Source organism: Chaetodon auriga, chromosome 23, assembly GCF_051107435.1.
Source record: "Chaetodon auriga isolate fChaAug3 chromosome 23, fChaAug3.hap1, whole genome shotgun sequence".
NCBI classification, from domain to species: domain Eukaryota; kingdom Metazoa; phylum Chordata; class Actinopteri; order Chaetodontiformes; family Chaetodontidae; genus Chaetodon; species Chaetodon auriga.
The window spans coordinates 4,001,704-4,019,993 of NC_135096.1; the positions used below are offsets into that span (position 1 = coordinate 4,001,704).

Genomic DNA, 18,290 nt, shown 5'->3' on the forward strand with positions numbered 1-18,290 from the left:
TTACCTCAGTGACTTTTGCAACAGGTCTCAAAAGAAGGATGTCCTTACTGCTGTACAGAGGGATATTGATTATATCCACCAAAAAATAATCAGCGACGATTACATCCCCAACACTGCAGTCACATCTTTCAGACACTACTGTGAGGTTATCCTGCTGTTGGAGCACCAACTGACAGGGAAAGAAGTTCATTATTTTTCTTGGTTTCTCTGGAGTTTTTGGAATGCTACTTCAACAACATCAGGCCGTTTTCCCTTAAACGGCAAGATAGAAACAAGACGGACGAGGGCAAGTTCTTCCTTGGAGAAGGTGGGGTCCCATTGTCCAACCCTGCATCAGATTTACAACGGCTGAAGTCAAAGTGAGTAATCAGTATTACTACATCAAAAGCATGCTCTATGAATCTTTCAAGGCTTTGATTTGACTCATAGCAATCAAACAGACGAGGACACATTGCAGCTGTTTTTGTTCCATTAGTTGTGTTGAACTGCTGTCGAATTGGTCTACACACACCCGCATCCCTGCAGGACTGGGATGCTTATTGCAGGGCCTTCCCTGTAACACTGACTGGTGACCCGCCTTTAAAAGACCAATGTACAAAGGCTGGTTTTCTGCACTGCCGGCCTTACTACAACAAGTGGAGGGATCTCCAACTTAGGCAGTGGAGTTAATACATACTGTGGAAGCATTGTGCATGTCTTGTTAATGGAGGCAGCTGTATTGCATCATTTTTTTCCCATGCACACCTTTTCTGCTATATATATATATATAGCTATTAAGCTACTCACTCACCTTTTTTGTACTCCATGGTACAGCTCATTCCATTTACAGATTTACAGGAAAACCCCCCTCAAGCAGCCCGAATACAGAAGACACTGGACAAGGAGACAGTCTGGACATCAAACAGACCTACTGACGATGACCTTGTGAAGGCCGGGGTTCCCCCTCAGCAACTAATTGAGGACAACAATCTCCTCATCCGCTCAGTCGCTGAGCAGAATTGGAAGGGCTTGGCCTTTAAGGATTTTGGAGAGGAAAAAGGCAAAGGTACATGCACACATGACTTGCAATCCAATCCCCAATTTTAAGTGAGTGATTACTTCTATGTGCATGTGTTGAGTCGGTGCTCCCAATTATTAAATGTTCATTTATTATTTTGTGTTTATGATGGGCAAACTTAATGTTATGTTATGTTTATTGAGTGTTTGAGTTGATTGAGGACTGATTGATTGCAGCTGTCTGATGTCCATTGTGGGCGTGTTTAATAAAAGTCTCGCACCTGCAGCTGAGTTCAGTTGTGTGTAGGTGACCTGGGAAACAGCAGAGCGTCTCCGATTCATTTCTCCTTGTACACGGTGCTTCTTTCTCTAACTTCTGGGTTGACAATGCTGTGCCGCTGTATAGCCCTACTCTGTCAACAGGTTATGGGCCCAGAGTAATCCAGAGACAGTTTAGCGTGTTTCCACCGTGTGAGATGATTAGATGCTGTTAGCACCATGAGCAGAAGAATCGCAGACACAAGCCGCTGGTCTCGGCTCCTATTTGACGGAGATGAAAAGAATTCCGAAGTATGGGAGACGAAATATTTGGGCCGCCATCATCTGCAGGGCCTGAAAAACATTGTTTTAAATGACACCGAAACGGAAGACGCAGAGGAGCTGCCAGTGGATGCAGACAAGAATGCCGAGGCATATGCAGAACTTATTCAGTTCTTGGATGACAAAAGTCTATCGCTGGTAATGCGAGAGGCAGCAGACGATGGGCGAGAAGCTCTGAAGATTTAAAGGGACTATTACCAAGGTAAAGGAAAGCTACGCATTATCAACCTTTACACAGAACCGACATCACTTCAAAAGTCAGTCAGTGAAAGTGTGACTGAATATGTGATCCGCGCTGAGATCGCAATCACCGCTATGACAAATGTCGGAGAAACATTAAGTGACGTTATGTTTATGGTTCTGAAGGGGCTGCCTGAGTCCTTAAAACCATTTGCGGTTCATGTTGCACAGCGTGCTGAGAACGTATCTTTTGCCGAGTTTAAAACAAAGCTACGCAGCTACGAGTACACAGAAGATGTGGGCTGCAGCAACAGATGACAACGTGATGAAGGCGCGCATGCAGCAGCAGAGAGGGAGACCTGCCAGCGCAGGTGACCGAGGAGCAGAGAGGGCAGCAGCGGACCTGGCGTGCTTCAAATGCGGCCTGAAGGGACACCTGGCCAGAGACTGCCGGCGCAAGTTGTGGTGCAGTCACTGCAGGAGCACCGCACACTGGGACATCACCTGCAGAAGGAAACAGCGCAGAGACCGAGACGACGCAGCAGGTGTCAACGTGAGGGGTCTGATGGTCGATTGCGGGGCAACATCGCATATCATCACAGATCTCGCCAAGTTCAGGAGGTTTGATGAGGAGTTCCAGGCTGATACACACTGCGTGGAGCTGGCTGATGACACGAGGTGCAAGGGGGTGGCAGAGCACTGCGGCGATGCAGAGGTCTGTCTGATTGACAGCAGAGGCAGACATCTGAACACCACGCTGAGGCAGCTCTGTACATCCCATCCTATCCACAACACATTTTCTCATTGAAAGCAGCCACTGCCAGCGGAGCCACCGTGATCTTCAAGAAAAGGAAAGACGTTCTGATCCACAGAGATGGTACGAAACACATTCAGGTACATGACAGATCATATTATTTTCACACAGTAAATAATGATGATGATGAATGTGATGACCAATGCAGGGGATGTTTTCATATGCAGACATGGCATGAGATTCTGGGGCATTGCAACTATGATGACATTCAGAGGTTACAAAGTGTTGCTGATGGCATGAAAATTAAAGATCCAACAAACAAACCTCCACATTGTGAAGTGTGCACTCTGGGAAATTTTTCCAAACCAGAAACAGAGACCCTGATACGAGAGCTAAAACACCTCCAGAGCTAGTACGCACAGATTTGGCAGGACCGATCCACCCAGAGTCCAGAGATGGTCACAGATATGCACTTTCATTCACTGATGACTTTTCCAGTACAGTGTTTGTGTATTTCTTAAAAAGCTACAGAGAAGTTTCTAGCTGACACAGCCCCATACGGCAAGATCAAGTGTTTCAGGTCTCGCAAGGTACTGAATACACAGGAAAAGGTTACCAGGGTCTACTCATTAAACATGGGATTAGACATGAGACATCAGCACCTTACTCTCCTCACCAGAATGGCACTGCTGAGCGCAATTGGCGCACACTTCTTGATATGGCACGGTGCATGTTGATTGAAAGTAATCTGACAAAACAACTGTGGACTTATGCAGTCCAGACTGCTGCTGTGGAGAGGAACAGATGTTTTAATAAACGCACAAAGCAGACACCAATCCAAGCACTGACAGGCAGACAGCCGAACCTGCCCAGAACCCAGAGGTTTGGGTTTGAGTGTTTTGCTTAAAAACAAGACAAAAGAAAATTAGATCCAAGGTGTGAAAAGGGTGTTTTCATCGGGTATGACAAAAACAGTCCAGAATACATTGTCTACTTTCCTGACAGTAAGAAAGTGCAGAAGTGCAGGGTGGTAAAATTTGTGGCTAAAACAGGTGGAGGGCAGCAGATACAGACTAACTTAACACCTGTAGATGACTTTGTACAGTACAAGTCCAAAAGTCCAGATCACCATGTCTCACTAGAACATAATCCTGAAGTGAGACACCAGCCTGGAGTGAGCCGCCACCAACCACAGCCAGTAGAGGTCAAGTGTGAGCCTGAGCCCAGGTGTTACCCTTCGAGAGAGAGAAGGATGCCAGACAGATACACAGATTGTAGAATGTCTAAATATGTGTCTGATGACGAGACTGATCAAGTCCAGAAAGAAAGCAGTGGGGGGTAGATGGGTGTATGCTATTAAAAACAATCTTGATGGATCTGAGAAATACAAGGCCCGATATGTTGCTAAGGGATACAGTCAAAAGATGGGTGTAGATGATGAGGAGACATTTTCTCCTACAGCTAACTTGACTAGTATCAGAGTGCTGATGCAGAAAACAGCGAGAAAATTTGATTTTGCAGCAAATGGATGTAAAAACAGCCTACTTAAATGCACCAATAGAATGTGAGATTTACATGGAACAGCCAGAGGGGTACGAGGTGAAATCTCACACAAATGAAAAGTTGGTGTGTAAGCTAGAGAGGTCACTGTATGGGCTAAAACAATCAGGCAGGAATTGGAACAAGGTTTTGCATGACTATCTAACCCAAAACAAGTTTGTACAGAACCAGGCTGACCACTGTGTTTACGCAAGGGAAACAGAACATGATAAGGTGATCATGGTTATTTGGATTGATGACATCATCATCGCAGCAAGTGATGAAAATGCATTGCAGCTTGTGAAAGACATGCTTACAGCAAGGTTCAAAATGAAGGATTTGGGCAAACTCAGATATTTTCTTGGCATTGATTTTAACAGTGACAACTGTGTGACAATGTCACAGACAAAGTATGTTGAAAAAATCCTGGAGAGGTTCAACATGCAGGATTGTAAACCTAGATCCACACCGTGTGAACAAAAACTGAACTACGTGGATGATGCAGCACTGATGAATGATGACACAAGATACAGAGAGGCAGTAGGAAGCCTCATCTGTTTGATTGTGTGTACCAGATCTGATTTGAGCTGCATTGTAAGCAAATAGTCAAAGTACTTTACTGAACCTACTGAACAGCAATGGAGTACAGTTAAGCTGTACTGATGTATCTCAAAGGCACAATTAACAAAGAGTTGTGCTACAGGAAAAGTGATGAGAACCTGAGTATACAAGCACACAGTGAAACGGATTGGCCTGCTGATGTCACTGATAGACAAAGTACATCAGGTTATTGTGTAAGCCTAACGAAGGGTGGCACTTTAGTGGCATGGAAAACCAAAAGAAGCCAACTGTAGCACTGTCCAGTTGTGAGTCAGAGTACAATGCACTTGCTCAAAGCCTCTTGAAATGTCTGTCACACCTCAAAACATCTGTGTGAAAACACTTGGAAATTAGTAAAATCAAAGTGAATTCAACAAAATCCTGAGGTGAATCCTGGGTGGGCTCTCAGGTCAATCCAGCAACACCTGGAGTGAAACCTCATCCATATAAGGACCTGTGTTCCAAAGCCCTGGTCCACTCCTTTGATAGTCACAAAGTGGCTTTGATCTATCAGAGATGACATCAACATTCCACTGAGCTCAGGGCTTGAGGGAGGTCATTGGTTTCCATAGCAACAATAAAGACAATATTGAAGTCCTCATTGACAACTGCTTGTAAAATAGGGGTGGGACTGTAAAGCGTTAATTACGATTAATTAATTACAAAAAAAAACGCGTCAAAAAAATTAACGCATTTAATCGCAGTTTGCACTTCAGACACACGTTTGTAAGTGCACGAGTTCCTGGTCCACCGATCACACTGATGCACAAGACGCGTCAGAGCTAGGGTCGTTTCTAAATAGCAAGTACGCCAACTTGGCAGTTCGGACTTAGCAAGTTCGACCTGGGAGTACAGTCTCTCCAGGACGGGAGGACGCAGGACGGTCATTCTGCAATGGGGACGGCAGCGTACTCGATGACGTCACCATCGCAGCTCGTCTGCCGGTTATCTCCGAAAACTTTGGAGCAAATTTTAAACTACGCGCTATCGTGATGAATCGACCACAGATTTTAAGTTTTAACATCCACTTTCTCACATAAAGTAATCTTAAAACCACATTCCGTCCTACTAAAACAGTAGTATTTCGAAACTTGTAACTTTACAGTTGTGAGTCCTCTCCTCCGCTATCGTTGCTACGAAATGCATTCTGGGATACGTGGCTGCCCCAAGTCCAAGATAAGAGCGTGGTTTTGTTCAAATTGTGCAGAAAAGAATTTGCCTACCACCGAAGCACATCAAGCCTGCGGTACCACCTGAATGCAAAGCATGTTGCAGCGAGCACAGAAACCGCCGGAGCTGTTAGTGCGAGCAGTCCTGGTCCGAGTACGAGCAAGCGGCGCCGGCAACCCACACTGGAGCAAATGAAGCAAAATGTGGCTTCTTGTGGCAAATATTGTTATACCATTAAACTGCGATTAATTGAGATTAATTAATCACAAAGCCTCTAATTAATTAGATTAATTTTTTTAATCGAGTCCCACTCCTAGTATTTATATTTATATTGGATGTGTATTTTATATATAGTCTATGGGAAACTGTCTATCTAATGATTGCAACATCATCTAAAATCATCATTTATCTACAATGATTGAAATTAATGAAATCAATTAAAATTGAAATGAATGATGCTCATGTTTTGTGTTAATGTTTAAATAATGACAGTGGATCTAGTTGAATGTGATAACAATGTGTAGTGGGCAGTGGAATAACTATTGGTTTCCGTTTGTGATGACTGCTGACTGAGATAAGGGATGAGATTAAATAGATCCTGGAACTTAGCCTGGTCTGGAGCAGGCGAGCTCCACAGAATAAATCTCCATGGTAACTTATCCGACTTTCCACTATCCTGCTTTTGGGTAACCGGATCACGGATAAGATGAGCCAGGATAACCGACATATCCCGGCTTAATCCCTTATCCTAGTTTTGTGCAACGGGCACCAGATCAACGCTCAAGTTGAATACAAACACGGACAGTGTCATCGTGAAGCAGCAGCAGCAGGAAGAGAGAGAGAGAGAGAGAGAGAGAGAGAGAGAGAGAGAGAGAGAGAGAGATCGGCAGGCGCGCCGCTGCCCGCATTTATGTCCCGCTAATGGTGCTGATTAGGAGCCTCGCTGCAGGTGCGTGACCGGAAGAAGCGGGGACGTTACTGTTAGAATACAGCGGTGGTGGGGCAGACCTAACCTGCCGGTTACATATAGAATGTATCCAACACCTACTCTGCTCTGTCCAGCATTAGTGTTTCATAGGCTTCTCTATTGAAATATGCTGCAATGACAAAAAGCACAGGACTAATGGATCACACTGACATAGACAGACAGACAGACAGGGACAAAGGTCAAAGCTCGACGTGTTAAAGGAGTATCTCATTGTTCTTTAGCAGTGGGTCCTAGACTTCAACACAGATAAACTGTTGTGTCCGTAGTCACTTGTCTCCATCTAGTGGACAAAATAAGTCATTGCACCCACCTTAGGAAGTAACAACGACCATCAGTCCTTCACTTACAAACCATTAAAAAGCAGTGATTTTGACCTCAAATCAAATGGAAATGCAATCAATGGAACCCAACGACTATTGTTAGCAGAAGTAAAGTGTTTTGTTTTTTGTTCTATTCCACAAATGGCCGAGTGACCGAACAGACTTGACTCATTTCATCAGCTGATCCCAGTCTTCAGACAGCTGATTGGTCAGACTGCGTGCTCTTGATCGGTCGGAGGAAAACACCTGCCCCCCTTTCTCTCCGTCTTAAGCATTTACTTATTTATTTATTTTTTTACTCCTTCATTTATTTGTTTGTTTGTTTGTTCTTGTAGCTGTTTAAATGATTTGTTCATCTTCATGTCTGGTGATTACAGTTATCCATATATCATTAAGGAATGTTTCACATGCAGTATTTTATGTCTGCAATTTTCCTGCAGTAGCTTTTTCAATGTTTAAACCTTTTGTTTCTCAAAAAAATGAGTTGAAGAAAAGACAGTGCCTTTGTGTTTTCACTTTTTTGTGACCCTTTCTATGTCAGTCTTATGTTAACAGACTTCAAGGCGTTGTCCTTTGTAGCAAAAATATTTATTTAAAACATGACGGTAAACAACAACACAACAACAAATGAGTGAACAATAAAGAGCAATGGCTGTCAAAGTGGATAAGTGGTCTGGTGTAATAGTCAGTACGCTTACGGGACCCAAATTATTATTTTCTTCCTGTCTTCTGCTTTTATAGCTCCAATGTTTCACGGGATCTCGAGCGTTTCTCCATACAGGCCTGTAACAGTCTCCAAACCGCTCACTTGGCGGAGGAGCGCGGCGATGAGGAGGACACACACGCAGCTGGCGGACAACAAGTGCATCCCTGCGACTCTTTCAGATCCTCAGTCTGTTAGCCCGGTTCTTTGTTGAAAGCCCAAGAACGGTCCGAAGCAATCTTCAGTTCACAGTCAAAGTATTTATTGAGGTCACATATAAAGTAATGCAGCGCTGGTCTCAGACTGACAGAGCTCCCGCAGGATCTCCGCCAGAATGAACATAGTTGTCAGACAAAAGTTCACATTTATCATGTTGGGTTTGACCAAACCCTGTACAATAATCAGATATACATTACAGAATATAATTGGTCAGTTCCCAAGGCCTGGGCATACCATATCTTTGTTCTGGACATGTGATAAACAACCTGTATGAGGGTGTGTTGTGTGAAGCGCGTATCTAAATGCAAGAGACATCACAAACAGAGAAGAGGAGACAAGACTGTCAACAACCAGAGTGCCATCTGCCTTTTTGTTATGAGAAGTGGAGAAGTGGCTCTCACCAGTCATGTTATCCTTACAACTCTAGGCTCTGAAAGACATTCATGTAGGTTAAAGATCATGGGATGAAAACACATGAGATGACCTCAAAGGGCCTGGGGCCTCATTTATAAAACATTGCGTAGAATCCATACTAAAAGTGTGCGTACGCCCAAAAGCTGAAAATGGCGTGCGCCAAAAAATATTCGGATTTATAAAACCGTGCGTACTCACACCTGCACGCAATTTTCCCTTTATAAATCACACTCCACCCGGAAGATTGCGCAGGTGGATTCACCTCACATCCCGCCCCCGACACACCCACATTTTACCATGAATGGTCAATGCAAAGTACCTCATGAATGGCTTTGCATATAAATATGCCTGCTGATCAATGGCATTTTACGTTCGATCATGGCAGAGAAAAGAAAAAGAAATTTTACGGAGACTGAAATCGAGATACTTGTGGGTGAGGTGGAGGCCAGAAAGGATATTTTGTTTGGTGGTCACAGTAGTCTCGTCACGAATACAATAAAAAAAAAAAAAAAAGAGTGGCGGCACGTCGTCACCGCAGTGAATAGTTCCAGTGCCACAGAGCGATCTGTGGCAGAAATTACAGATCCCTACACTACTGTGCGTCAGGATGAATGAGTCATGTGCTGACCCAGGCCACCGTGCCACTACATTCGTCAAGATCATGTCCGAGGTACAAATAATTTGTACATTGAGTGAATGCACATTTTTTCGATTCACATAAGCAAATTCATTTTCACTCTGAGCCCTTATAGCAATGTGAGTGCAGTCAATTGCATCGATTATATTTGGGAAACCGGACATTGCTGCAAATTGCCTTTTAATGTTGGCCTGTTCACCCACAGTGTAAGAAAACCTGATTTATCGACGGGTCATTTTTTAATGCCATCGAAAACGGCTGGCATTATGGCGCTGAGGGATGGCTGCGATATCCCAGACCTAAGGACATAATTTAACTGATTTATATCATACCCAAAAGGGGCTTTAGACAGACAATGTAACATTATATAATATTAATCATATCAAACACTTACCTGTCGGCTAATTCCCACTGAAAGGAGCCAGTCGCCAGAAACCCCAGAGTGGTCAGCACCTGGATATGCACCGGGATGGCGCGGTTCCGGTGGGTGGGTCTATCTAACACTGGGCCCAGTTCAGCAGATAGATCCAAGAGCACCGCTCTAGGGAATCTAAATTGGCTTATTAGCCAGTCATCATCATGGGCCAGGGAATCTCCGTGGTCCCTAAAACTTCTCTCCATCCTGATCCTACCATTTGCGTGATTTTCCAGCAGTGCCAGCGCATCCATTGTGCAGCATTACGCACGAGTGTCACCGCACTATTTATATGCTTACTCGGCAAATTGAATGATTGTTACACACCTTGTCACAATTAATACTAATCCATCAGTGCCATCCACCGCTCTGTATCATTTGAAGATGGAAGTATGATATATGAACATTGTGCATACAGTAGTAGGCCTAACGGCTCACTAAAGGAACACATCTATAACACTGCAGACTTGGGTGTTTATGATTACGCGGGTCTATAAGTCTGATATGTGTTGACATTAAATGTATGAGATCAATCTGGCTTCAATTCACCACCTCACCATCTGCACCGCCAATTCCCCCTGTCTCCAAAATGTTCGTAAGCAAGCCTCAAAGTTGGCGGACCGGTGCGCACATTCTCACGCTAAATTCATTTTTATAAATCACAACCTTTACATAGCAAGTTGCGTACGCAACTTTCAAGCCCAGTTTTGTGCGTAAGCAAGTTTTATAAATGGGGCCCCAGGTCTGGCTCACAGTCAGCGCCCCAGTTAATCCCAAAGGTGTCGGATGTGGTTCCAGCCATGGCTCTGTGAAGACCAACTGACTTCTTCTACACCAAACTGGGAAAAAAAAATCATTTCTTTATGGACAACAGCATCAGAAACATTTCTCCCTATCTTTCAGCTGAGTCCGGTCAACAGTCCTGACCTGAAGAAAGACCATAAAACACTCACAGCAACATTCAGCTTTGATTGGAACAAGATCCAGAATAAAATCAACACACAGCTGAAGGTTCAAGTCAACAGCGGTTCCACAGTTTAATGATCACAGCTTCCATCTTTAAAGGACTGGAAGTGGAAGAAGTTCACAAAGTAAATGAGGAATCTTTTCAATCATTTTCAACAAAGTTCATTGATCAATTTATTCCAATAACCTGAAAGACTGATGTGACTGAGATCCTGTACAGACTCAACTGATCTGTTCAGCAGTGTTTCTCTAACAGGAGGAGACTCTCCCTCCTACAGAGGACACAGAGACACTGAGGAACCAGACCTGAACCTGAACCAGAACCCAAAGCCAGGATAAAGAGGTTCAGTGAATGTGGTGTTGAAGGTGTGGAGGTGGATCAGTGAGTCAGAGGAGACTCTGTAGAAGGACAGAGTGCCAGCAGGACAGTCCACATACACTCCTACTCTGTGACAGACAGAGGAGGAGGAGGAGGAGGAGGAGGAGGAGGAGGAGGAGATGGACATTGTTCTCTTATTGTGACGGACAGAGTAATGACCATCACAGCAGAACAGACTCCAGGACTGATCATTCCCTCCAAACAAACACTCTCTCCTTTTTCCTTTCCTTCTGATTCTTCTGTAACTCACTGATACATCAACCTCTCCTCTCCACTCGACCTCCCAGTAACAGCGACCAGCCAGACCAGTTCCACACAGCAGCTGAGGACACTGGTCAAACCTGTCTGGATGATCAGGATATGACTGATCCTCCTCCTCATACGTCATCGTCCTGTTGTTGTCAGACAGTTTGATGTTTCTGTTCACTGTGTTTGTGTCCAGTTTGAGTTCACAGGAATCTGATGGAGAGAAGAAGAAAACAGCTGCAGTTATTGATCCATCATCTGTTGATTGATGGACAGTTTGATGATGACATCAGAGATGTCAATGAGTGTGGTCACAGTTTGAAGATGGCTGAATGTGCTCTGCTTTGTTTTCATCAGTCAAATTAAAGACACACTTACACTTCCTCAGACCTGGTCTCAACCATCGGACTCCAGCAGGCTCCACCCTGAAAGGAGGAGGGGGGTCAGAGCAGCACGTCCTCTTTCAGCATGCAAACATGGACGTTACATCACTCTCATACAGACAAACACAATATGTTGATCCGGCCTGCTTCTCCCTGCTGCCCCTAAACCTCTTCAGCTCGCTGTTCAACCAGTGTTTATGTTGTGATCAAAGGACAAAGGTTTCCTACATGTGTGATTGTTCATGTCTCACTCTCATCCACCATCAACCAAAAAGACAGACAACATGTTTCCAGCTCTTCCTCCTCTTTCACACTGACTGACTGTGGCTGCAGCAGCCTCTTCATACCTGAGAGTGTCCAGTCTGCAGTGAGGATCCTCCGGTCCAGCAGACAGCAGCTTCACTCCTGAGTCTCCTGGATGATTGTAGCTCAGGTCCAGCTCTCTCAGATGGGAGGGGTTGGATCTCAGAGCTGAGGCCAGAGAAGCACAGCCTTCCTCTGTGATCAGACAGCCTGACAGCCTGCAAACACACAGAACAACACACATGGAAGATCATCTGAGGGTCCTGCTGTGTCCGTCAAATCATTGTTCTCAAAATGCAGAGATCTGATAGGCTGAGCAGCATCACGTGGGAGGATTTACAACACATAATATTTCTCAACAATTTCTGTGTTTGAGGTCAACGACTTCACACTCAACACTTCACTTCCTGAGGTCCTCAGCGACACCTTTGTGGTAATTAATCATGACTGAATCAGGAATAAAGTGATGTCCACTAATCAAAGTCACATGACAACAAAACAGAAATGAGGATTTCCATCTCAGCCAGACGTCATTAATAAAAGGAACATTGAGAGAAAGAATCTGCCAATCAATGTATGTATGTGTCAAACATGTGGACTTCTGAGGTTAAAGAAAGACGTCAACGCTTTTACAACAAACAATAACTTGATCTGACCTGAGAGTTTCCAGTGCACAGTGTGGACTCTCCAGTCCAGCAGACAGCAGCTTCACTCCTGAATCCTGCAGGTTGTTGTTACTCAGGTCCAGCTCTCTCAGACTGGAGGACTGGGATCTGAGGACTGAGGACAGAACTTCACAGCTTCTCTCTGAGAGGTTACAGCCACTCAGTCTGAAGAACAAGAAGAAAAAGAACATTTATTTTAAAATGTTGAGTCTCTTCTCAGCATGTGTGCAAATCTTTGCTGTTCCATCATAAACATGTTGTAGATGTTCATTCATTGTCTTCACGTATGTAAGAACACAGTCATGTGTCCTTCATGAGGGGACAGTGTCAGACCTGAATCCAGTTCCTGAGTGTCATGTTTAAACCTGCTGGATGAAGTTTAAAGTTTCAGACTCTCGAATGTGCAGTTAGAAATAAACAGGAGGCTCTGAGAGTGACTGAGTGCTGAAACAAATATATGAAGTGAATGATTTAAAGGATCAGCAGTTTTCTGCCAGCATTCCTCTCTCGTCTTATATGCAGCAACAGTCTTGATTTTCCTCTTTTATTTTTTACATTCTCCAAAGCTCTCCATTATAACAACCTGTTCCTCTGGACTGAAGGAGGGGGGACATGATTGGTCCTTTTTGTGGTGACAAAGAGTCAAATGATGGAGCAAACGTCTCTTTTTACAGGAACGTGCACAGAGCCTGATGAAGGAAACCTGAGTTAACAAAGGAAGCTGATAACCACCGTCGTGATGCCGTTATCTCTGCCTGGAGTTCATGTTTAGTTGAGGCAGCTCACACAGAGGAAGCCTGACTTGGTCCAATTTGTTTTGTCCTTCATCCCACTGAGCTTCACATGAGACAGCCTCTGTGCTGGACTCAAACTGCTGACTCATAGTCCTTCAGAATTCATGCTTCCCATGACTCAGCACTCTGATCAATAGTCAATTCATCAGATTTAATGACCCATGCTGCACTTTGTGAATCCTCACTGTAGAAAATATTCCTACACAGATTTTAATTACAGATATGCAAAATATTTCTACAGCTACAAAGCTTCATGACACATCCGCAAACTTGAATTTGAGAGGTTTTTTTTTTTTTCTTAATTCACACATTCAGACACGTGCACACATTTTTCTGACATGCACAGAAAAGATGATCTACAACTGCAGACTGGGAAATTATTTCTGATCATCATTTCACAAACTCAAAATCAGCAATCTGTCAGAGATCTGAAAATAAACAAAACAGACTGAAAGATTCATGTTTCCCATGACTCAGCACTCTGATCAATAGTAAATTCATCAGATTTAATGACCCATGCTGCACTTTCTGAACTGTCAGTTTGGAAAATATTCCTGCACACATTTTAATTACAGATACGCAAAATATTTTTCAACGGCAACAAAACTTTATGACACATCTGGAAACTTGAATTTGAGAGATTTTTTTTCAACTCACACATTCAGAAATGCACAGAAAAGATGATCTACAACTGCAGACTGGGAAATTATTTCTGATCATCATTTGACAAACTCAAAATCATCAATCTCAGTCAGAGATCTGAAAATAAAGAAAACAGACTGAAAGATTCAAATCCTGACATGAGAGAGACTGTTTAAACTAAATGAATCTCTAAATGTACAGAACTAACTTAAATCTGTCAACACAAACAATAACTTGATCTGACCTGAGAGTTTCCAGAGCACAGTGTGGACTCTCCAGTCCAGCAGACAGCAGCTTCACTCCTGAATCCTGCAGGTTGTTGTCACTCAGGTCCATCTCTCTCACACTGGAGGACTGGGATCTGAGGACTGAGGACAGGACTTCACAGCTTCTCTCTGAGAGGTTACAGCCACTTAGTCTAAAGAGACACAGGAAGGAAACAGGAAGGAAACAGGAAGTTATTTATTTTTCTTTTGTTGAAAGAGAGAACATTTATTAATGACTACATTCTACTTACGGAGCTTTGTTGGAGGCTTTGACCACTGGCAGCAGCCTCAGAAGAGCCTCCTCTGAAGCAGAGAATTTCTTCAGGTCAAACACGTCCAGATCTTTTTCTGATGACAGTAAGATGAAGACCAGAGCTGACCACTGAGCAGGAGACAGTTTATCTGTGGAGAGACTTCCTGAACTCAAGGACTGTTGGATCTGATCCACCAGAGAACGATCATTCAGTTCATTCAGACAGTGGAACAGATTGATGCATCGCTCTGCAGAAGGAGTCTCTTCAATCTTCTTTTTGATGTACTCGACTGTTACCTGATTAGTTTCTGACCAACTTCCTGTCTGTGTCAGCAGACCTGCTAGGAGAGTCTGATTGGTCTGCAGTGAAAGACCCAGGAGGAATCGGAGGAACAAGTCCAGGTGTCCATTTGGACTCTGTAAGGCCTCGTCCACTGCACTCTGGTAGAAGTGTGTCTCTGCAGATGTGAGTCTTCTGGATTTAGATTTCTTCAAGGTTGTTTGTTCTTCTGACAGCAGATTGACTCCAGACTTGATGAAGGTCAGATGGACATGAAGAGCAGCCAGAAACTCCTGAACACTCAGATGGACGAAGCAGAACACCTTGTCCTGGTACAGTCCTCTCTCCTCTATGAAGATCTGTGTGAACACTCCTGAGTACACTGAGGCTGCTCTGATATTGATGCCACACTCTGTCAGGTCTGATTCATAGAAGATCAGGTTTCCTTTCTGCAGCTGTTCAAAAGCCAGTTTTCCCAGAGACTCAATCATGTTCCTGCTCTCTGGAGTCCACTGAGGATCTGACTCAGCTCCTTCATCATACTTGATGTTCTTCACTTTGGACTGAACGACCAGGAAGTGGATGTACATCTGAGTCAGGGTCTTGGGCAGCTCTCCTTCCTCTCTGGTCTTCATCACATCCTCCAGAACTGTAGCAGTGATCCAGCAGAAGACCGGGATGTGGCACATGATGTGGAGGCTTCGTGATGTCTTGATGTGGGAGATGATTCTGTTGGCCTGCTCCTTGTCTCTGAACCTCTTCCTGAAGTACTCCTCCTTCTGTTCATCAGTGAACCCTCTGACCTCTGTCACCATGTCAACACACACAGGCGGGATCTGATTGGCTGCTGCAGGTCGTGTGGTTATCCAGAGGCGAGCAGAGGGAAGCAGGTTCCTCCTGATGAGGTTTGTCAGCAGCACATCCACTGAGGTGGACTTTGTAACATCAGTCAGGATCTCATTGCTGTGGAAGTCCAGAGGAAGTCGACACTCATCTAGACCGTCAAAGATGAACAAAACCCTGAACTCTTCAAACCTGCAGATTCCTGCTTCTTTGGTTTCAGGAAAGAAATGATGAACAAGTTCCACCAAGCTGAACTTTTTCTCTCTCAGCACATTCAGCTCTCTGAAAGTGAATGGAAACATGAACTGTATGTCCTGGTGGGTTTTGTCTTCAGCCCAGTCCAGAGTGAACTTCTGTGTTAAGACCGTCTTCCCAATGCCAGCCACTCCCTTTGTCATCACTGTTCTGATTGGTTCATCTCGTCCAGGTGAGGGTTTAAAGATGTCTTCTTGTCTGATTGTGGTTTCTGGTCCGTGTGGTTTCCTGGATGCTGTTTCAATCTGTCTGACCTCATGTTCATCATTGACCTGTCCAGTCCCTCCCTCTGTGATGAAGAGCTCTGTGTAGATCTGATTCAGGAGGGTTCGCTTTCCTGCTTTAGCAATCCCCTCAAACACACACTGGAACTTCTCCTTCAGGTTAGATTTAAGTTTACGCTGACCAACACCAACAGGATTTCCTGAATGAAGACACAGCAAATAAATCAATAAGTGATTGATAAAGTTCAATCAATCAAAAGTACAATCATCCAGGAGACTCAGGATGTTCCACTGATCCAGCACTTAAACCTTTAGAGAAATCCTCTTACTGCTCTGCAGACGCTCAGCCAGCTCCTCCTCCTTCATTCTCCTCAGGAAGTGCTGTGTGATCTTCAGAAATGCCTCTCTGCTGCTCCTCCTCTGCTCTGCATCATCATCCTCATCCTCCCCCTGACTCTCTAAGCATTCTGGGTCATCTGAACTTAGAACCGTCTTGATCTTCTTCAGCTCGTTCCTCACAAAAGAGACAATGTTCTCCTCTAGCAGCTGGAACAGAAGATGATGTGAATGACACCAAGTGACATCATGGAAGCAAACATCAGCTCCATGTTGGACAGACTGACGGTCCACTGGTCTAAACGGTGCAGTGTGGAGATTATTGTGAAGAGAACAGATGTGAAAGCAGCTGTTGTACATGTACAGACCATAAACATGGAGTCCAGGTGAGTGTGATGCTGCTGGGCAGACTGACCACTGGGAACCTCTGAGCTCTCCTGGTGGACTCTGTGGAGGAATCATGAAGAATTAACTCACATCATGTCCGTCCACACAGAGACAAACACCAGCTGAAGGTCCTTTGACCTAAAGTGTTGATTCCAACATTGAATCAGATGGTTTCCACTGACATTAAAGTGTTGCTCGTACTGCTGATCCCACCATGAATCAACAGTCCAGTCTGCATTTCTGTGCAGCTTTCACTTTACTGTGTTGGTTCACCAGCTTGTCTGGTTGAGTCCCTCCAGTTCTCATTGACCCCTATAATACTCTGGACAGCATCACACAGCTCACACAAGCTAACTGGATGCTACCTGTCCAGCACAAATTGGCAGTGAGTCACAATAAAGTGAGTGAAACATGAGAAAAGCAAAGAGAGAAGCAGAGAATACTGGATCAAAGCAAAGCTGAGAGTGATTTCACATCGAACTGTGTTTCAAATGAAAGCTGGAACGTTCTTCTCTGGACTACATGAAGGAAACAGGTGCAGCTGTTGCTCATAGAAGTTGTTCTGGCTATTTCTTTTATTCTTGGACAACATGTATTTGTTCTTGTCCACTTGTTGGACACACAACACATATTTGAGCTTTGTCTCCTCTTTGAGCTCCTGCAGCCTTTAGTTACCCATAACACCCTTCTCTGCATCGGACTTCTTCACAGAGGCACAACTCCAGCCTGATGTGAGGTGCCATGATGCCGCCGTCAGTGTCGTTCTTGACTTTGTGAATCCATCAGCAGCATCAATCACAAACAGACTGTGTGTTTCCTCAGACTCTCTGTGTTGCTTCATTCTGTGTTTCACAGCAGCTGATCTCAGTCCAGCTGTTATCACTGACATGTTTGTGTTTGTGTTGTCACATGACTGAAAACCACAACATGTTGATTTGATGGAGGAACTCAGTGGAATCAGGGTTAGCCTTCGTTAGCATCTGTTAGCCTCAATAAAGTCACTGCTTTATACTCATGCAGTCATCAGTCAGAAGGTGTGTGTGGAGGAAATGTTCAATGGGAATCAAGAGTTGAAGACTGGTTATACTGGGCAGCTTCCACACGTGAGGATGTAAACAAATGAGAAGAAGAACGATGCTGAAAATAAACAAACAGGTTTAAAAAGCTTCTCTGGATAAATAACAGTTCAAACAAGAATCTGTAAGATTCTAATGTTGTTAACAGTTTACCTCTTTGCAGCAGACGGTCGATCTCCTTTAAACTCAATGAAACGACCCATCGACCCGTCGCTCTTCAAGGACACACAGCTGGGTTCAGGTCCAGGTCCAGATTCAGGTCCATCAGAGGCTGGTCTCCCATAGACCCTGTCAGACACATAGGAAGACCACCAGGGACGGAAATTGACTTTTTCTTCTTCAGACTCAGAAGCTGCTGGAGAAACTAGCAGCTATCAACAAGAAAAGGATCAACCCACCAAAGTTCAATCAAACATGAAGCTGAATGATTTCAGTCTGTGGATCATCGCTTCATTTG

The 18,290-nt window shown here is 44.3% G+C and overlaps 1 protein-coding gene across 1 annotated transcript in view; it reads right to left on the reverse strand.

Moving 5' to 3' along the window:
- Window positions 1-18,290, reverse strand: part of LOC143316314 (uncharacterized) — a 40,852-nt gene that overhangs the window by 22,472 nt on the left and 90 nt on the right. Inside the window, exons 2-5 of the mRNA XM_076724201.1 lie at window positions 17,987-18,121; window positions 16,739-16,817; window positions 16,364-16,580; window positions 16,083-16,234 (exon numbers count right to left, since the gene is read on the reverse strand). Of these exons, the coding sequence (XP_076580316.1) occupies window positions 16,083-16,234; window positions 16,364-16,580; window positions 16,739-16,817; window positions 17,987-18,121 (583 nt within the window). The remainder of the gene's footprint in view (window positions 1-16,082; window positions 16,235-16,363; window positions 16,581-16,738; window positions 16,818-17,986; window positions 18,122-18,290) is intronic.